An 18,152-nucleotide genomic window follows, 5' to 3' on the forward strand; every position below is an offset into this window, starting at 1 on the left:
GCACATGAAAAGCACATCACTAGAAAGAAGTTTTTTCTCTGCATAGCTTGTCTGGGTTCTGTGAGCAGGTTTTCTATTGTCTTGATTTAGTATAAGTCTGGAACTGCTCTATAACGTTGTGAATGGCAGACTTGGACTTTATATTAGACTGTGAGAATTAACCCTAAAGTTAGTCAGTGTTTCTAGTTCAGAGATAGAAGCATTAATGCATTCTGTGTAATTCTGCGTATGTTCTGGACACTGGTGTTGAAGAAGGTGAATTTAAACTGTAAAAAAGTGTAGAGAAGAGCTGTGGTGGTCAGAATGGAGAGATCCCCTTTGAGAGGAAACTGAATGAACACAGCCTGTTTAGCTCGGCAAAGTGAAGTCTGAAGAGGCATATGAGTTCTTTCTATAAATACTTTGGGGAATAATAACCGGGAAGGGAAAATAACTATTTAAACTAAAGGACAATGTTGGCACAAGTACAGCTAGGTATAGGCTGACTGGGAAAACATTTTGACAGGAAATTGGAATGTTTCTAGAGGTTCTGAACTTCAGTGAGGCTTTGAGGCAACCTTTTAATTTTTCATTTGGGGGTTTTGTCCCCGTTATTTCTAGTAAGCTTTAAGATGGAGAGTGTGGATCATTTATGTACAGAATTATAGAATATATTTAGTCCTTAGGATAGCAGGAGCCCCGAAGGTCCCTTTCAGCCTTATTTTTGGAATCTGGAGAGTTAGAATCCTCTTGGGTCACTGACCACTCTGAACCTTTGGTCCGTGTTACCCTTCAGACGTCTGTGATGGCAATTCAGAAAAGTAATTCTGTTCAGTGGGCTTACATCTTCTGTGTAGATGTGCTGATGCTTCCCTGTTCCCCAGGAGCCACTAAAGGTAAGTGTAGGGGAGTACAGGAGTTGAAAGGTTGGAAAAACATCTTCAGTCAGATTTTGTGATGTGTAGTGTGTGTAGCTACCAGTGGTGGTTCATTTACCCAATGGATAGAGGTTTAAATTTAGTCTGATGGGTGTGTTTATACTACGACCACTAGTACAAAAATATACATACATAACATTTACTTTTTCTGTTGGTACTCATTGATGAGGACCTTTAAAGCCTATGCAAATGTTTCAGTAATCTATTTGACATTCAGTGGTGTTCTCTGGACATTTTCTTCTATTGTTCCTTTAAAGTAGCAGTAACGGTGCGTCCTAGGAGGAATTCTGTTTTGACAAGAAAGTAAATGCGTATATGTTTCCCTGAATTATAGCCCTCCACTAAGTGTATTACAGCTAATAAATCTCATAATCCAAAGATAAAGGTCAAGAGAATAATCCTAAAGTCCAATTTGAATCTTATTCAGGCTTGTTTCTGTGCAAGGGGAGTGTCTTGAGTGCCACTGCGGTCTAATAATTTTGTTGATGCCATTTAGGGGAACTGGGATACCTTTCTTGAAAATGTTGGTAAAATACCACTCGTTGATCTGATGGAGAGTAGTGTAATAGCCTGCATTCTACTAAATGTTAGGTAATTGTGCCTTCTGGGTTTAAGCTCTTCAGTTTTTATCAAACAACTTAAAAATAAAAAAAGGGGAAGGGGTAGGGAAAGAAAGAAAAGGAAATCCAAATCTGAAAGAAAGAGATGACTTCAGCTTCCTCTTCTATTCATCGTCATTGAAAGAAGGGAACTTGCCCAGTTTAATCAAACGAGGAGGAAATTGCTCTGGCAGCAGGCAGTAACACCAGGTTTTGGGAAGGACCTACGTATATACCCCCAGTACGGTCGCATCCGTCTCCGTTACGCTGTGCAGTGAGCCGTGCCGTTGTGCAGTGACTGAGGTGCTCGTATGATAAAGTTCTTACCTCAGTGTATTTTGAGAGTCTCAGCATAGCTAAAAGGAACGTTGTTTCACAAGATACAGAGAAACTTGCAGGTTATGTTTTTGCTGCTCCTTCAGATGAGGAGTGAGACAGGACGTGGTTCTGAAAAGCTGTCTTGCAGTGCAGCATTGTTAATCTTCATGTGCTGTTGTAAATCTGCTCATTATTTGCAGCTGATGGTAGTAACAGAAGAATATTCTTCTTTGTTTTTTTGATGCAGCCAACTTGACTTTCTGTGAATTTCTGACTGTGCCTGTGCTTCTGGGTCTGCTCCCCTCCTTAAGAGCACATGTGGTAATTATGTTTGCTTTGTAATCTGCTTCTCAGATGCTAGCCTGAGGTGGGTTACCTCATGTTAGACTTCGTGATCTTCGTCACGATGACTACGGACTGCGTAGCAAGGACGCTGTGTAGGAAATGGCTATAAAGAGAAACAAGATGCGCGATGGTTTGTACATGTGTGCGACGCTGAAGAGCAGTTCCTGACCAAGTAGCTTTGGAGAGAAATCAGTTGCAGATCTTTAAGCATGCGTGTGGTGGTCACAGGGGCTCTGAACGTCAGGGGTGAACCTTGCCTCTGTCAGCTCTAGTGCAGCGTGGCTATAGTCCTCATATCAAGAATGAGATATATTTATATCTGACCGGCCTATGACTTTCCACAAAAATTAACACCAGATTAACTTCAGGATTTAAGGGGAAGGTGCTCTGGGGTTTTTGGGGTCGAGTGGGGTTGCTTGTTCTGGAGAAATGTGAACGTATTTGTAATCAATAATACTCTGTGTCAAGTTGTTTAACTGAAATATCTTTTAAAAATTATTATTATTTTTGAAGCCTAACACTAAAACAAAGTGCACTCTTCTTTGTGTGATCCACTGTGATTTGTTTCCTTTCTGGAAAAAGAGTAAATTTTATATGCTTTTCTTCTCTGTGTGTCCCTGTTCATCTCAGGCTTAGAAATCTTTGTTAGAGTTGAGAAGTCTGGGTATCCAGGAGCCATGTACGCTCCCTTGAGAAATTCCAAGTTGATGCAGTGCTCTAGAACTGCAAGGAAACTTTGGTCCCAAAAAGTTGTGTGGTTTGTCTCTTTCTTGTTAACTCACTTGATGTATGTGTTGGTGCCAAGTTGTTTGATAGGAGAATTATTCCTTTGTAGCTGTCACACTCATGTAATTGAGACATCTTCAACTTACTGGAGATTTTCCTCCACTGCTGGTCATTTGGGAGATTCTTACACACTAACTTGGGATTCATGGAAAAAATACCCTTTCCTCAGGCAGTTCTTTAAGTTTGGAGAGTGTTCTTAAATTTTCTTGTCTTCCAAAGATTTCTGGTAGTTTCTTGCCAGCGGTGTTAAGGACAAAAGTGTTCATGTTCAGGTGGAGGGGTGGAAGTGTGACAGGGATATTTTCCCTCTGTAAAGGGTTCCTTATGTACAGATGTCTTTTCCCATTCACAGGAGAAGGCTGACAGGTACCAGTAAGGGACACTGAGCGCACTGTATCTGTTACCAGGCAGTTTCATTTTGTCCATTAACTATCCCAGTAATCTTATTTTCAATTATATCACATGAGCAACATTTCTAGAACAGTCAAAAAAAAAATTGCAAAGGACCTAAATACTATGGCCTGCTCAGATAGTTATTTGAGAGATTTGGCCCCCCGTTACACAAAATGGAAGGGAGCTGTTGCTGAAATTTCACACCCACTGTCAATATTGCTTCTGTGATCACGTCTTTTTTTTCTCCCCTGAAACAGCCCGCTGTTTGTAACGTGGAAGATCGGTCGAGATAAACGATTGCGTGGATGCATAGGTACTTTTTCCGCCATGAACCTGCATTCAGGACTCAGGGAGTACACACTTACTAGGTAAGATTTTGTTTTCTGTAGCCTTGACTTAGGTATTTAAATACTCTGCTGAGGAGGTGATAGCTGTGCTTTTGGTTTGTTTTGGGTTTTTTGGCTGTGTCACTGTACAGATCAATGAAAACTTGTATCTCCTTTTGATGCTAACTGTGTTGCTTGGTTATCTGAGTACTGGTGTTGTGAGGCTATGGTTTCAGTTAAAAACCATAACTTGAGCCTTTTTCCTTTCGATTGGTCTGGAAAACTACTTTCCAGTAGCTTATTGTAATTGACTATTACAGTAATTTTTCCAGTGTTCAGGCAAATTTTGACCTTAATAGTTAATGTCAGGGCAGAAGACCAGAAAGTCAGATTTGGGGATTATCCTATTCACGCTTCTAAAACAGCAGGTATTCTCACCTCTTCTCCATCAGGTGCTTCCAATCAGCTGCAGTTAATTTAATGCTACAAATTTCCATTACATGTTACTCTTCAGATACATCCCAGCCCCTGAGTGGGAAGCTTCTGGATGAGGGAGGTAAGTGATGATAATCCTTCACTCCCTGGCAGCATAATCCTTCATTTTTTGATCTACACGTAAATTCATTCACCTTAATATTGTTCCATTTCCTTTGCGTAGAGTGAAAACTAATAAGTTTATCACTAGAGCTAGTAGCAAGCTTTCTACTTGTTTTTTTTTTCTAAGAATTTTCTCAAGTTTATTTTCTAAAGAATCAACGGAATTTTATTCCACTCAGTTACAATAGACTGTTAATAGTGCTTTAAAATAGAAACTGCATTCTAGCATGTGTAGACTTCTAAAATTGTCATCACTTAAAATAATGGGTGCCTGTAGATCACATTAGATGAGGCTTCCCTCCATTACAGGATCATCAATCCTGGTATTAAGTAATATTAGGATGGGACATGTTCTTCCTTAAATGTCTCCCTAGTTTGTTGCAAGCTGAAGTTCATTTCATGCTTTTCTGCTCAGCTAGAAGAAATCAACTGCTCATCTCCTGGAGTCCTTACAAACTTCTGAAAGACCTAGTTACCTTTATTGCCTTGGTTTTATTTGTTATGTTGTCTGGAATGTTTCTGGTTGTGTCCTTTAAAACTTCAGAAATCAAAATAGTCAATGAGAAGAAGCTTATAATACAATTCGAAGAAATTTCTCTATTGAAGGTTAAAAGCCTTAAAATCTTAACCATTAGTGATCCAGACTGGAGGAAGAACAACTTGCCCCCTGCACTGGAGAGCATTTCATGTAAACTGACGCTTTACAGTGCCTCATTGAGAACAATGAGCTTGTACAGAAAATTACCCCTCTAAAACTGGAAAGAAGGTAGTAGCCAAAATGGTAGTCTTTGCTTACTTGCACACCTTTAAAGATGCTTATGTGAATCCTGTCAGTGCATTCTAAGTCTGAAAGCTGAAGTTAAAATGTATTAAATGTGATGCAACTTAAAAAGAACTGAAATATTTTCAGTGCAGTATTTAAATGATGGCCACGTGCTGTGGAAGTTTGTACTAGGCTATTCAGAGGATAAATAGTTCAGTAATTTTCAAGATAAGAGAAATGAAACTACATAGCAGCCTAATTTTGAAAAATCTTTGTGAGATCATCAGTTGTTTTAAAATAAAATATTATATTTAGTGCCATATTGGGTTTTACTAACTTTTATGGGGAACCTTTTTCATGTCTGTGGCACCAAAAATGCTTCCTGGTTTTGTTTTGTTTTGTTTTCTTTTTACCAAAAAAACCCCCATACTTCAGATATGACCACTGAAATGTAAAGTTCGTATCTGAATGTATGAAAAAGTTGTTCCCTTTTATCAGTCAGAGGGTTACCTGTGATCAGTTCCCTTCATGGTGTTAAGTCTTTTCAACTACAGAGCTTCCAGAGGAGGGCGTTTGAGGAATAACAGAAGCACCTTTGAACCGTCTCGGAATTTTCAGATTTTGGAGCTCCACAGGCCTCCCTAGGTAGGAGATCAGCAACTAGGACATGATAGCTTGATCCAGCAGTGTGTGGGCAATAGGCTCCTGCAGAATGTATGACAATTCCTGAAAAAGGGGGAAAGGAAACAAACAAACTTCTTCAGGGAGGGCAAAAAATTAATCAACAAAATAGGTAGAATGAGAATGGATTCTCCACCTCAGAATGTGGAACTTGACCAAAATTTTCAGTTGAGGATACAAGCAGATATTCTTCTGACTTTATTTTACTTTGACATTGGAAGGCACATTTCTTCAGTTATTCTGAAGAGACAGTGTGGATAAACAGAACTGGGTTGTTTGCCTAGTTCATTCTTATCTTTTTCAGCCCTTCTGTGTAATCGTGGCCCAGCTTTCAGTGAACAAAACGGTACTGAAGAGCAGCTGCTCTTAAATACCCTGCTGCTTAGTGATCAAAATATCCCTGATTTCCTTCACGCATGAGTTTATTACAAATACACTGAGTAGTGCTTAGGATCATGATAAATCGATTTTTCCTTAATTCTAGTAGTGATTTCCACTTGTATATTGTATGCACTGTGTAGCATATACATCTGTCTGCACACAATAGTATAGTTTTGTTGAAATAGCATCATTATCATTCATCTAGGAATCTGAAGTGAACAGTTTATTTTTTTGGGACACTCGCACTGCTCCGCTTAAAAAAAACACCTTTTTTGGTCTATAAACAAAAATGATGTTTGACCAAGTGAGTTTCCCTTTCCCATGTTGAGCTCTCTAGGTTGTTATGCTGGTATTGCCAGTGTGTTCTAAACAGGAAATTCATGTGGAATGATTCATCGCTAATTGGATGCATCTGCCTAAGTTGTGAGGAGGAATGAGAATACCCATAGTTCAAAATTCTAGTAATGTATTCCTAATAAAATCTATATGTTAGAGTTCAGTTTTCACTGCAGTTATATCAGTGAAACATAGGAGAAGGGAAGTGTATTATTAAAATCTTCTGCAGAACTTTACGAAAAGGTAGATTTTAATGTAATTTTACTAGGAAGTTAGTTGGATAAAAATCTGTCCGTGTCCAAAATGTCTTACAGTATTGAACATTGTATATTAGGACGTAAGTAGTTTATAATGGGCATAATAGTCCTCTAGACTGGGTGTGTTAATTGAATATCCCACTTGAATGTGTAAAGATGAACCAGTCCAGATTATGAAAAATACCTTGTGTTTTACAGCTCCTTCAAGAAAATGCACTGGACTTGGAAGCAGGTTACCACAGAATTGCATAACAGGTTGATAAATTACTTTTTCATGTATTCGTGCAGTAAGACTTAGGTTTTGGCATTGAAGTTTTAAACTCCTGCTCTCTTACATTTGAGATACTCAATGAAATGGTTTCATTTATTCATTCTAGTTTAGTTTTTCTATCTATTTCATATAAGTTGAAGTTGTATTTTATGCTTAGTGGATATAACAAGTATAGGTGCATAAATTAAGTTTGAACTCTGCCTTGGTTTGTGCTATCAAGGCTGGAATATGTATCTGGGGAGGGAACTAGTAGAGAAGAGGTAGAAAAAGGGAGATGTATGACAGAGCCTTCTGTTGCAGAAGAAAGCACTGAAGAAAAATCTGAGCACTCCAAGCCTTAACTGGAGTAGCATAATGTCTGAAAATTGGATTTAAATCTTAAAATAATATGTAACCCACCCTCTTTAACCAGTGTAGGCCTGTCTCTACTGAATATGTGATGTAATCCATCTCTTTGTTGTGTGTTCTGCTTGCCACTCCACCTGAGAGAAGTATGACTGCTGTCAGACATTCAGCCTAGATGTGGTTGATCAAGAACTGAAAACTTAAGAGGGAAGCTTGAGATGAGAAGCCTGAGATTGAATTAAATGAAACCTGCAGCTCAACTTTCTCATAACTGAGTTCGGGTGTAGATTCCATGTGAGGTTTTGGCTACCAGTGGCATCAACTACTGCTCGGTATTGTCAGCAATTTCAAGACTCTTGGTCCTTGTTGCTGCCGTATCGCCTGCCTGCTCTCTGTGGAAAACGTTGACCCTTTCCTCCTGTTCCACACAGTGAAGTTATCCATCCGACACAAGACTACAGTATGGCAGACTTACTTAAGGGGTGAAATTGAAAAATGCTGAATGACTGATCACATTAATAGTGCTGTTGGCCTTATTTTCTACAGACTGGAGGCAAGTGTTTGTGGAAACAGGGCAGCTTTCCACTTGTGTTTAGCTGAGGTCACTACTCTGTTTAATTCCTGTTTCTTCTTACTAATTGTAGACTTGTTCATCCTTCCCTGTAATCAGCCCCTACAACTCAGCGCTAACTTCCCAAAGCCTTTCCTATCGGGCAGCGTTGCTTTGGGCGTAGTCAGTCACAGCCGTTGATCGAGGGCAAAGCACGTTTGTGTATCTGACTGCAGATTTGGGGGGTTTATATCTGTTTTTGACATTTCTGTTGTGACCTTCAGTGTCTGAATTAATTCTTGGAAATAGCATTTCAGGTAATATTTCAGAGTACACTGCTTATTTTCAGAGCATCCTCCATTCTTGGGGACGTAGGAAGTTTCTCAGTTTTTAAGAAGTTTTATTTTTAAAACACATTCTGTCATGACTCAGAGATAAGGTGTAAGGGCTAAGGATGTGGCATCTTTAAGGTTTTTTGTTGTGTGGCCGCAGGATTTGTGAGCGGCCTCAGCTGCCAAAATATAGAATAGTTAAGGTGCTTCTGTTCTATTTGGTGTTTTTACTCTTCTGTAAATTCTGAATTTACTGTCCCTGTCTGCTGGCACATGCTCTACCTGGTTTACATTTGTGTAGAAATCATTTGCAAAGGTAGCTGTAATTTTCACTTTTGCTAACAGGCTTAAATTAATTGTTTTTTTTAGTCCTCAAGAGTTGTCGTATCTGGGCCACGTGCTGTTTCTCTTAATTGTAGTGTTAGTAATGATAAGGTACATTGTGTTAATATTTTATTATGATCTTCACAGGAATTGCAACCGACTTCATAGAATTGTCTTAAACTCTTAAGTCAGAACTGGGCCAAAGTATATTAAGACAGTTTAGCAGTAAGCTTTGCTTTACATATTAGAAGATATATGGATGAGTATGTATTTGTGGTGGTCTTATTGTATTGGTGGTATTAATAACCTCAGAACCCCCTTTTTGTTGACAAAATGCTTCTGGTAAAATAGAAAATTAAGGTATCAGCATCTTAATTTTTAAATGATGACTGATTACTTTTAACGGAACCAAGGCAAAATTATTTTAACATACAGAAATTTTGTATGGACTCATGTGTTTTGCCTGCCGTAACATCTGCATAGAGATGAGACTTTACCGAAACTTGGAGCTGTTAATGTTCTTAAATTTCATCTAAGCCAAAAAAAAACTTCTTACTGAACTATTGTAGACATTGATTTTATAAATAACACCACTTTAATTTGAGTAAATCCTCAAGTCTGTCATAGTAGAATGTAATTGTTTAGGAGTAAAATGGATTGTGATGTAAACGCGCAATACCGGAAAGGCTAGATGAAGTATACAAATTTGAATTTATTGAGCCAGGCGTAGTTACTCTGTGACTCTGTTCAGTAAGTAGGTCTGTGGTGATTTTGTGCGCACAGTGCCAGGTCGTTATTTCACGGAACTGTTGCTTAACAGAGCTGTCTGCTGCCTTTTCTCAAAGGGCAAACCTGAGTACCATACTGGCTCTAGACATGGAAAAACCCAAGCTTTTCCTTTAGTGACGGGTTCAATGCTTCTCCATATTTCATCAGGAAATTAAAATAAAATACTGTTGTTTAGGAGGCAGAAGGAGCATGCCCCAGTGAATATAAGTTTCTTGCACATTGTGTGTGTTCAGGCTGTAGTAATTCTGCCTTAATTTTTTTTCCTAATTTTTTTTTTTAAAGATAGCAGTTTTGTAATTATTCGTCTATTTTTCCTGAGAAAAACCTTGCTAGACCCTTGGACCTAATGGTAGGTGGTAGTCTGTTTCCTTAGCAACACTTTCTGAAGGAAACCAGAGGAAAACACTACAAATGGAGGGACAGTCCCTAGATTATTATCTTCATGAAAGGTGAAGTGCCCTGCTAAAGCTTTTAAAATAGATCCAGGGTTATCAAATATTGATAACCATTTCAGTGTTTTGCTGGGAAAACTGAATTAAAGAATATGATTTCTTTGGCACAGGGGAGCATTTGGTGGAATAAACTTGCTCTGTAAATTGACTGTTTACGAAAGGTAACTGGAGATCTAGGGAAAATGGAATTTTAGAATTCAAAATGACTATATTTGTATTAAGTGGCTCAGTGAAGTTTGGAGGGGGTTTGGCTGAGACTATTTTAAGTCTAAGGTCTCAGTAGTAGAATTTGGTGTAACTGAGGGAACTGTCCAGAATTCAAATACTTCATCATTTTATTTTCAAAAAACATGCATTAAAAATTGTGAATTTCAAAAATATGCTTCTCATAAAGTGCACGCTTTGAAAAAGCCATGATCAAGCAAAATAACTTGCGTTAGTTGATGTAATTTGTCTTATTTTGAGTAAATCAGATATTCCTGAAATTGGATTGAATATGAATAAGTAACTGGGGACATCCAGCAGTTACTCAGACTTTCCAGATGGGATTTAGGGAGGAGCCATGCCGTTTGTGGCTCTCATCGTTCCCACGATGCTCTTGCATTTCATGTTCTTCCCACACAGTCTCCTTCTCATATGCTAAGAAAATGGTGCACACCCTGGCAGTTCAAAGACAGAGTTCTTGTTGAGTTGAAACTCCATTTTGGTTGAAAGTCAGATTTGTGCTTGTCTTTGAATATTACTTGGTGTAAGTATTTGGGAGGAGGGTAGAGTCAGGGGAACTGGCCCCTCTGTTTTACTAGCAAAGATCTATGATGCCATAACTTACTTTTCCATTACTAGTGTGGATAGTTGTTGGTACTCCATGGCTTTTGGTCAACTTTTTCATCTTTTTGCATGATACTCTTAAAGGGAATGGCTTCAAAACACTTTCTAACAATCTTTTGGAATGGAATTTGCTTTCATTTGTGGCTTTTGGTGACTTGCTGATTCCTTAAGTGCTACAGGGATGTACTGGGTTATGGCCAGTGCTGCAGAATACAAGATGGGACTGTGCTCATGCAGCAGGGGCAGGCGTAGATGAAGTGTGCTTCAGAGCACTTGCGTTTTAAAGGAAGGCTTTGCATATTTGGAAACTCTTAGCTAGGACAGAATGGAAGACGTTGGCAAAGAAGTTACCTGCTCCTGTGCAAGTTTCTGTCTCTGTTCTTGGCTTAGCCTTAGATGTTTATTTTTAATATAGAGTAAGGGACATTTCCCACAACTTTATTGCTAAGGTTGGGGGAGGTGGGCAGTGCTTATGTGTGCTAAATGTGAGAAAGATGTTAAAATAGTTTGTCCCTCACTTCCTAAGATGCTGGAAATTGAGGTGCAGTGGTGGTACCTTGGACACCTCACCTGGTAGGAGTAAACTTAAAGGCTTTATTTGGCTCAAGGAGCTAAGTTTTGGTGAAATCTGCTGGTTTGATAGAAGTTATCAGGGATTAAGTGAGGTCAAAGGAAAAAGAATTGGCTCTTATGCTTATAAGCTTTTAAAATCTTTAAACTCTGCAGCTTTGTGTGGGAGGCACTGTGGGAAAGAAGTCTCAATTAAAGTTTTCAGTCTGTCAGCACCTCCTCCAGTTAGGTGTTTTCTGATGCTTCCTCTTAAGGCTGTATAAAGAAGAAATAGCACGAACTGGGTGTGAGGGACCAGGCTCTGAAAGCCCTCATTATCTCTGTTCACTTCAACACAAAGATGTTGAAGCTTTTGAAATGGAATTTACCAGAGTAATGAGAATTAAAATGCTCTTGTAAACACGCAGCAGAATTTTCTGGTATTTTTAAATAGTACCAATGTATACCAGTTTCTAAAAATCATTCCTATTGACACCAGGAGAAGAGAAGGTCTTGGAAGAAGAAATAGTGGATCCACTACTGGTGTGACATAAGCAGCCACATCAAATGCTAAAGAACGTCTGAAGACGTCTGAGCCTAAACACAGCTCAGGTTCTGAGGTATCTAAAACTCTTACAGGCCCAGCGCTCTGTACTGTTTCAGCTCATACACGTACGTATTTGTGAGCGTGCGATCTCAGTGCGGAGGAGGGAGTTGACCTGTCTTGAATTTCATCATTTACAAATGATTGAAGTTTTACTGTTCATTTGATGCATTGCAGGAGGGAATATATGTTTACCTGAAAATAACAGTACTGGTGGTCTATTTTTTTTTTTTTCCCCTAGGGTGATTTTAAAATATAATATTAGGGACAAAAGCACTCCAAGTTTGTCTCTTCCCTTTGAATTGTTGATGCACTTCTGCATCAGCTGTACTTCATAAAAGTGTGTGCAGTACATATATCACTCCACACAAGTGTGTATTGGTGATAACTTTTATGTTAGAAACAGAAACTGAACATCCTTTGATTTCTTAGCTGTGTAAATGCCAACATATTGATACAGTCTACAAAGCGTCCAATGCTGTTGAAGTATGTAAATAAGCAGTTCCTTAGGAATATTTGATGTAGATCCAAAAAAACCTTCTAACCTCACAGATTCCTACATTTTTGTGGGTTTTCAAATCTTTTAGTTAAAACTTTTCTTAATATAATTGTCATTAACATACAGAGAATAGTTTTTTTTTACTGTAGTGGCTAGTAGCTTCTTTTGGCCATCGGTACCAGTTTCAGTAGGACTGGTAACACTCAAAGCAAGGATACTGGAGGAGGGGAACGGTGACTGGTGCCTGTGTTTTAAATATAACATGCAGGATACAAAGTCTGCTAGCTTACATGCATAAATTGAGGTTTGTTGTTCCAATGCAATAAATAAATAAATATTTATTTTAATTTTTTTTTTTTCTCCTCAGTGCAGGTTACTTGTAATAAAGAGTCAGTTGTCAGGCAAGCGGTCTCTCGGGCTGGAGAAGCACAGTCTGTAAGTAACCCCCACAAGAACATGGGGAACTGGTGCAGGGCTGGAGGAGTGCTGTGACGAGCCTGAGCGCAGCTCCTGGGAACTTCCCCGTCTGTCGTGAGCTGCAACCCCAGCTTCACTGAGGAGGAACTTTGTGATAAGGGCCATTACTAGTAATTGTGTAGGGCAGTATATGAAATCAGGTACATCAAACTTTTACCAGCAAGAAATTGTGACTTTGACGTGAATAATGTTGCGCCTTTTTGTTTTTAACGAATTTTTCAGTTGAGTAAATTCTATTTAGTTTGAATTCAGTTTGACAGGGAAAAGAAGAAAAGCTCTTGGTTTTGAACAGTACAAATTTTGATACTTCTAGTTCAAGTGACTTTAATGACTTACACTCCTATAATACCGCAGACTGAAATAGATCCCAAGCTACCTGTAATATGCAATTAATTCTCCACTTTAGGTACGAGCCTAATTGCCAGTAACGTTCTCAGTGTTTTATGCGTGTGGTTTTTTTCAGTGTTTTAAGCCAGGTTAGAAATAGACTCACATTGGTACCTTCAAACAATATTTCTCAGTTTAGAAGACTGTTCATTTTTTCTCTATGAGAAAAGTTGCTAAAGTGAATCATTTAGAATGAAAGTATATTTAAGTAATTATTTTTCTTCAAATATTGGCTTATATCCCATTCAACTGAAGTGTCCATGTACAGCCAAAAACATTTTAAAGCCAAAATACCTTCTCAGCTGTATCAAGGTTGAAAGAGATTTGAATGTCTACATTAAAAAACCCCATATGTATGTTTTTAACAGCTTCAGTTCATATGAAAGACAATTGAGAGAGCTGCTTCTGTTGTCTCTAGGCCAGTTACTTCCAGATGCTGCTGTTAAAACCCCACAGATAGCATGTTGGCTTTGCCTTGAAGAAAAAGTGCTTGTTGTATGTACAAACACAAAGAAGGGAAAGGGGAAATGTGCTTTTAAAATAACTGAAAGGTCATCACAACCTCAGTCCTCTAACAAGGCATCACTGCTTTTCACCAGAAACACTTTCACGTTTGTCAAGAAATTGCTGCTGGTTTTGTTTCTGTTCCCAGAAGCTTCCACGCAATTTGCAAGCTGGTTAGATGGCCCTTTCTCATCTGTGCTGAGGATGCATTCTGCAGTTTGCTCACTTAGCTACAGAGAGGCTTTTTTTCCTTTGACCTAGACTGCTAATCCCTGGTTGCAAAGAGCAGCAGCTGTGCTTTGTCTGCGGAGGTCTGTACTGCATGCAGCCTCGTGCGTTAGAGCAACCCTCGCTTTTTGTGTTCTCCTTTTTCAGTTGCCAGAAGGGCGGCTTCCTGGTTCCTTGCTCAGAAAATCCTCTTCAGGTTTGTGGAAGTCTACAATACATGGGGATTTTATAATTTGATTTTTTTTTTTTTAACAAAAACTTAGATTTCCAAGAGCTGTTACATACAGTTTCACAGAACTGTGTGTTTGACTAAAGTGTTCCTGATATTCCAGAGGTGAAACATTTTTAGCTACTTTTTAGAAAGGTGATGAAACCTATTTCTGCTTCTGTATTAAACACCTAGTTGGATGTGTTGAATTATAGCACTGATGGATATAATGATGAATAAACCAATTTCTTTGTGTGTTCCCCCCGTTGTATCCTCGTTTAACGTGAGTACCCAGGCTTCAGTTGCTCTGGAATAGTTCCCTCAGTTCAACATACGTAGCAGTGTAAGGTGCTAGTGGTAGTTGAAAGCTAAGTTAGCACAAGGGCAGAACCCCTGCTACCTTCAAAGAGAGAAGAACTTGCCCTGTAGTTTCCCTAAGAAGATATTATGTGAAATATTTAATTAGTAAACACAAATTTCACGTTTTATGTAATCTCATAGTCAAACACTTGTGTTTATACTTTCATGTTCTGTAATAATCTTTATTCTGTAGCTGAGCAGAATTTGCAAATAGATGTAATGCTGTTCAGTACATTCCTTGAACGCTGAAGCTATGGTTTCTGAGGCGACAGACAGATGTAGCCTAACCTGACCCTTTTGCCTCTTCTTCATTTCAGAACTTCCTTCTCATTCCACTTCAGCTGGTTTTATTTGCTACTCAAAACCTGTTTTAGAGTGGAAAACATACACAGAGCGACAGCTGGCAGACTTGGAACTGAGTGTACTGTTTAGCGTGCTGGCGAAGGTTCGGTGGCTCGGGCATCTTGACCTTAGATACAGTGATTTGTGAGTGCCACATCCAGTCACTTCTGCGGGCTGAGTAAGTTGCAGGTGGCACTGAAAGTGCCACCCCAAGTAGACAGAATTGTGACAGAAAGCTCGAAGGCATAAAGGGATGAAATGGTGACTTGCTTTCATGAGAGAGAGAGAAGTGGCAGAGTTATTAAAAGGAGAATGAGATGATGACATACAGACAGCTTACTTGTGTGTGGAAGATGTTCAAGGGAAGGAAATGCCGGAAGCAAAGCTTCCAGCTGTATACAGTGTGTTTATGTATCTAAAACATACTCTGTCTTTTAGTTGGTGATTTTTGGAGATACTGAACAATCAGTTTAATCTGTTAATGAAGTTCATGTATGAAGTAAAAATCTTACATACAAAATTAACAGGAAAAAAAATGTTGTGAACCTTGTTTGTTGCCTTAAAGGAGGAACTAAGTTTTGTCCTGAGGCAGCAATTCTCATGCCTGCATTCTAGGATGGCTTTGTGATCGTACGAGTAAGTGTCTAGAAACCAAAATTGTTTCTTTCGTGCCTGCAAATTCTCATGAAATAAGGAATGGCTAAGAGGTTAATCTTTTGCTTGTCTTTTTCACCGTATTTATGAAAACACTGAGAATGCCGTGAGCTCATATACCAACCTTTGCACTGACAGCACTCAGATTTGCATCTCTCTGTAGATGTACTCACGGTATGTGTAAGAGATTGCACTTGGATAAAAAGCAACTAGTTTAAACGTAATCCAAGTTGAGTTGTGATACTGAGGAACATGCATCTTAGGAACCAAGCCACACTATTATTCAATGCCCTGTATTGTGAGTGCGCATATTCCAGTCTGTAAGACAGTGTGGACCCTGGGTTATTCTCAGTTTATACACTTGTTCAACAATTTCAAGACTGGATTCTGTCACCTTTCATTTCATTTATCACACTATATTAATCAATACCTTCATATTTCAGAGTATTTTATTGTCTTAATTTTTTTCTATGAAACATTGTCGTAGTTCAACCACGACAAACATTTAATGGAACACCTTGAGTAAGTTCATATGATCTTTTCCCTTCACAATTCAATTACTGCGTACTCTACCATCCCTTTTGTGTTCTTTATTCTTAACCTGATGATATATATTTAATTTGTCCATCGTTGTGGTTTCCAAGTCCTCACTATAAAACATAGTTTCTGTATTTGTGACAAATGGTATCAAAACAAATGCCATCACTCCAAACGTCTCCTCCTTTCCTTCTTCTTCCCCCACCTGTATAGGCTGAGCAGAGGTCCTGTGGTCTGGAACGTCCCTTTGGGCAGCTGGGGTCAGCTGTCCCGGCTCTGTCCCCTCCCAACGCCTCGTGCACCCCCAGCCCCCTCGCTGGTGGGGTGGGGTGAGAGGCAGAAAAGGCCTTGATGCTGTGTAAGCACAGTAACTAAAACATCCCTGTGTTATCAACAGTTTCCAGCACAGACCCAAAACAGCCCTGTGCCAGCTACTGTGAAGAAAATTAACTCTGTCCCAGCCAAAACCAGTACAAGTACTCTTTTTTTACTCTGGACTTTCAACAGCATAATAAAAAGAAAGCCTTCTTACAAGCTGCAGGAAATTGAACATGTAAATATTTGGATTATATTCAGGTATTTGTACACCATTGCATTGCTGAGATGTTTAGGAACATATTTTTCCATATGTGCTTAAGATGAGGCTTTTTACAGTTCATAAAGAATTTAAAATATTTCATGTTAACTTGTTCTTTTTTAAAATTATAACTTGAATGCATCTTTAGAGGGGAGTAGTATTTTGTGAATTGATTAAATAAGGATAGAATTCAGCAACAGAGCGTCCTTAAAGATTGTTGTCTTGACTTCACTGTTTTGGGGTGAAGTTGTGATCTGAGGTCAATATTGAGAGACTTGCTGGAGATCTAAAGAATTCTAGAGACTTCTCTTTATGCTCCTGGGGATCTGAGTGGTTAGCGTTGCTCAAGCTGTACAGTTCTAAATGTAATTGAGCAGTTCGTTTTGGTTAATTATCTAAACTTTGCCATCTGCTGGAGAGCCTTTTAGTGACATTATGATTTAGTCCAGTTGGAGCTCAATTAGAGCTTTCTGCCCAGTCTGTTATGTGTTCACCAAACACAAACCTACACACCAAACCCTGGTCAGTTCTCTGACTCAATTTTTAATTAAGCGTCTGGAACGACTGTGCCAAGCTTGCCGTGTTCTGTTGTGAGATTGTTTTAAGTGCAGTGGCTTTGCTTTTTATGTTTCAAACCAGGACATTTCCATGGCAATTGACACCTTTCAGCTCCCTGAATGTTTGCATGAGTATGACACAAAAATTGTCATGCCTTTTTGAATTCCGTTGTCCTCATTTATCCCAGCAGGATGATGGATGCAGGGAGGGCTGAGGGACACGGGGAAAGGCAAAAAAGAAGCTGCCACCTACGAAGAAACTGCTGCAAACAGCTGCTTTACCTTCTGTTCCCCTGCAGTCAGAAAATATTGTTCGAGGTCCATGCTGAGCAATTCAGAGTACAGACGGCTGTTTTGCATGGATATTCCGATCTGAATTTGCTCACTTCTAGAGGTGTGGGGCGTATGGAACACAGCAGTCGCAGCTTTTTTTGCTGCACCTGGGCGAATGCGCAGTAATTGCACGCTTCGTGCTGTAATTTGCTATAAGCTGTACCCCTCACTCACTGACCCGTTATGGGAAGACTTTGAATTTAGCATTCCTTTGTGAAGGCATACCTCTAAACTCTTACTGAAGCTCTGCTACGTCTTAAAGTTGGGTTAATTTAAGTTTTATGTGGGTTTTTTTCAGTGTAATAGGACACACAGTATAGTAATGCACAATGACCCCCCATGCCCTACGGGACTGAAGAAAAATGAGGAAAATACAGAGTCTTTAACTTGTTTGCTCTTTCTTTACATTCGAGGAGAAAGCCAAGTCCTTCAGAACCACAAAAGCAATGTAGTGTAAGATTTCTGGCTTCAGGAAACAGTAAGGAAGTTGAAGCGGCTCTTATCAGGACACCACAATATTGCTTTGTGGATTTTTTCAGTTCTAACTGCATTGTATTTTCTGATGGGAGCAGATTGCAGGAGCTGTGACTTATGATCCTGCTTCTCCACTTAAAGGCCATAAAAGCGCATACACAAAATTCTCCTAAACTTCAAGGACCTCTCCATGCAAGCCTTCATTGTTTCCTTAATGCATTGTAGTAGTAAGAAAGAGAAATTAATTTCAGATGTTATATCCGCACAGTGTA

General features: G+C 39.1%; 1 protein-coding gene across 3 annotated transcripts in view; it reads left to right on the forward strand.

The window, feature by feature from the left end:
• Positions 1-18,152, forward strand: part of AMMECR1 (AMMECR nuclear protein 1) — a 98,483-nt gene that overhangs the window by 54,637 nt on the left and 25,694 nt on the right. For 2 of the 3 annotated variants that reach the window (XM_086756227.1, XM_086756228.1), the window contains one exon: positions 3,616-3,726. The exons of the other annotated variant lie outside the window; for it this stretch is intronic. In XM_086756227.1, the coding sequence (XP_086612353.1) occupies positions 3,616-3,726 (111 nt within the window). The remainder of the gene's footprint in view (positions 1-3,615; positions 3,727-18,152) is intronic. 3 annotated transcript variants of the gene reach the window in all.

The sequence above is a fragment of the Chlamydotis macqueenii genome, chromosome 11 (genome assembly GCF_036417535.1).
Source record: "Chlamydotis macqueenii isolate bChlMac1 chromosome 11, bChlMac1.mat, whole genome shotgun sequence".
Classification (NCBI taxonomy): domain Eukaryota; kingdom Metazoa; phylum Chordata; class Aves; order Otidiformes; family Otididae; genus Chlamydotis; species Chlamydotis macqueenii.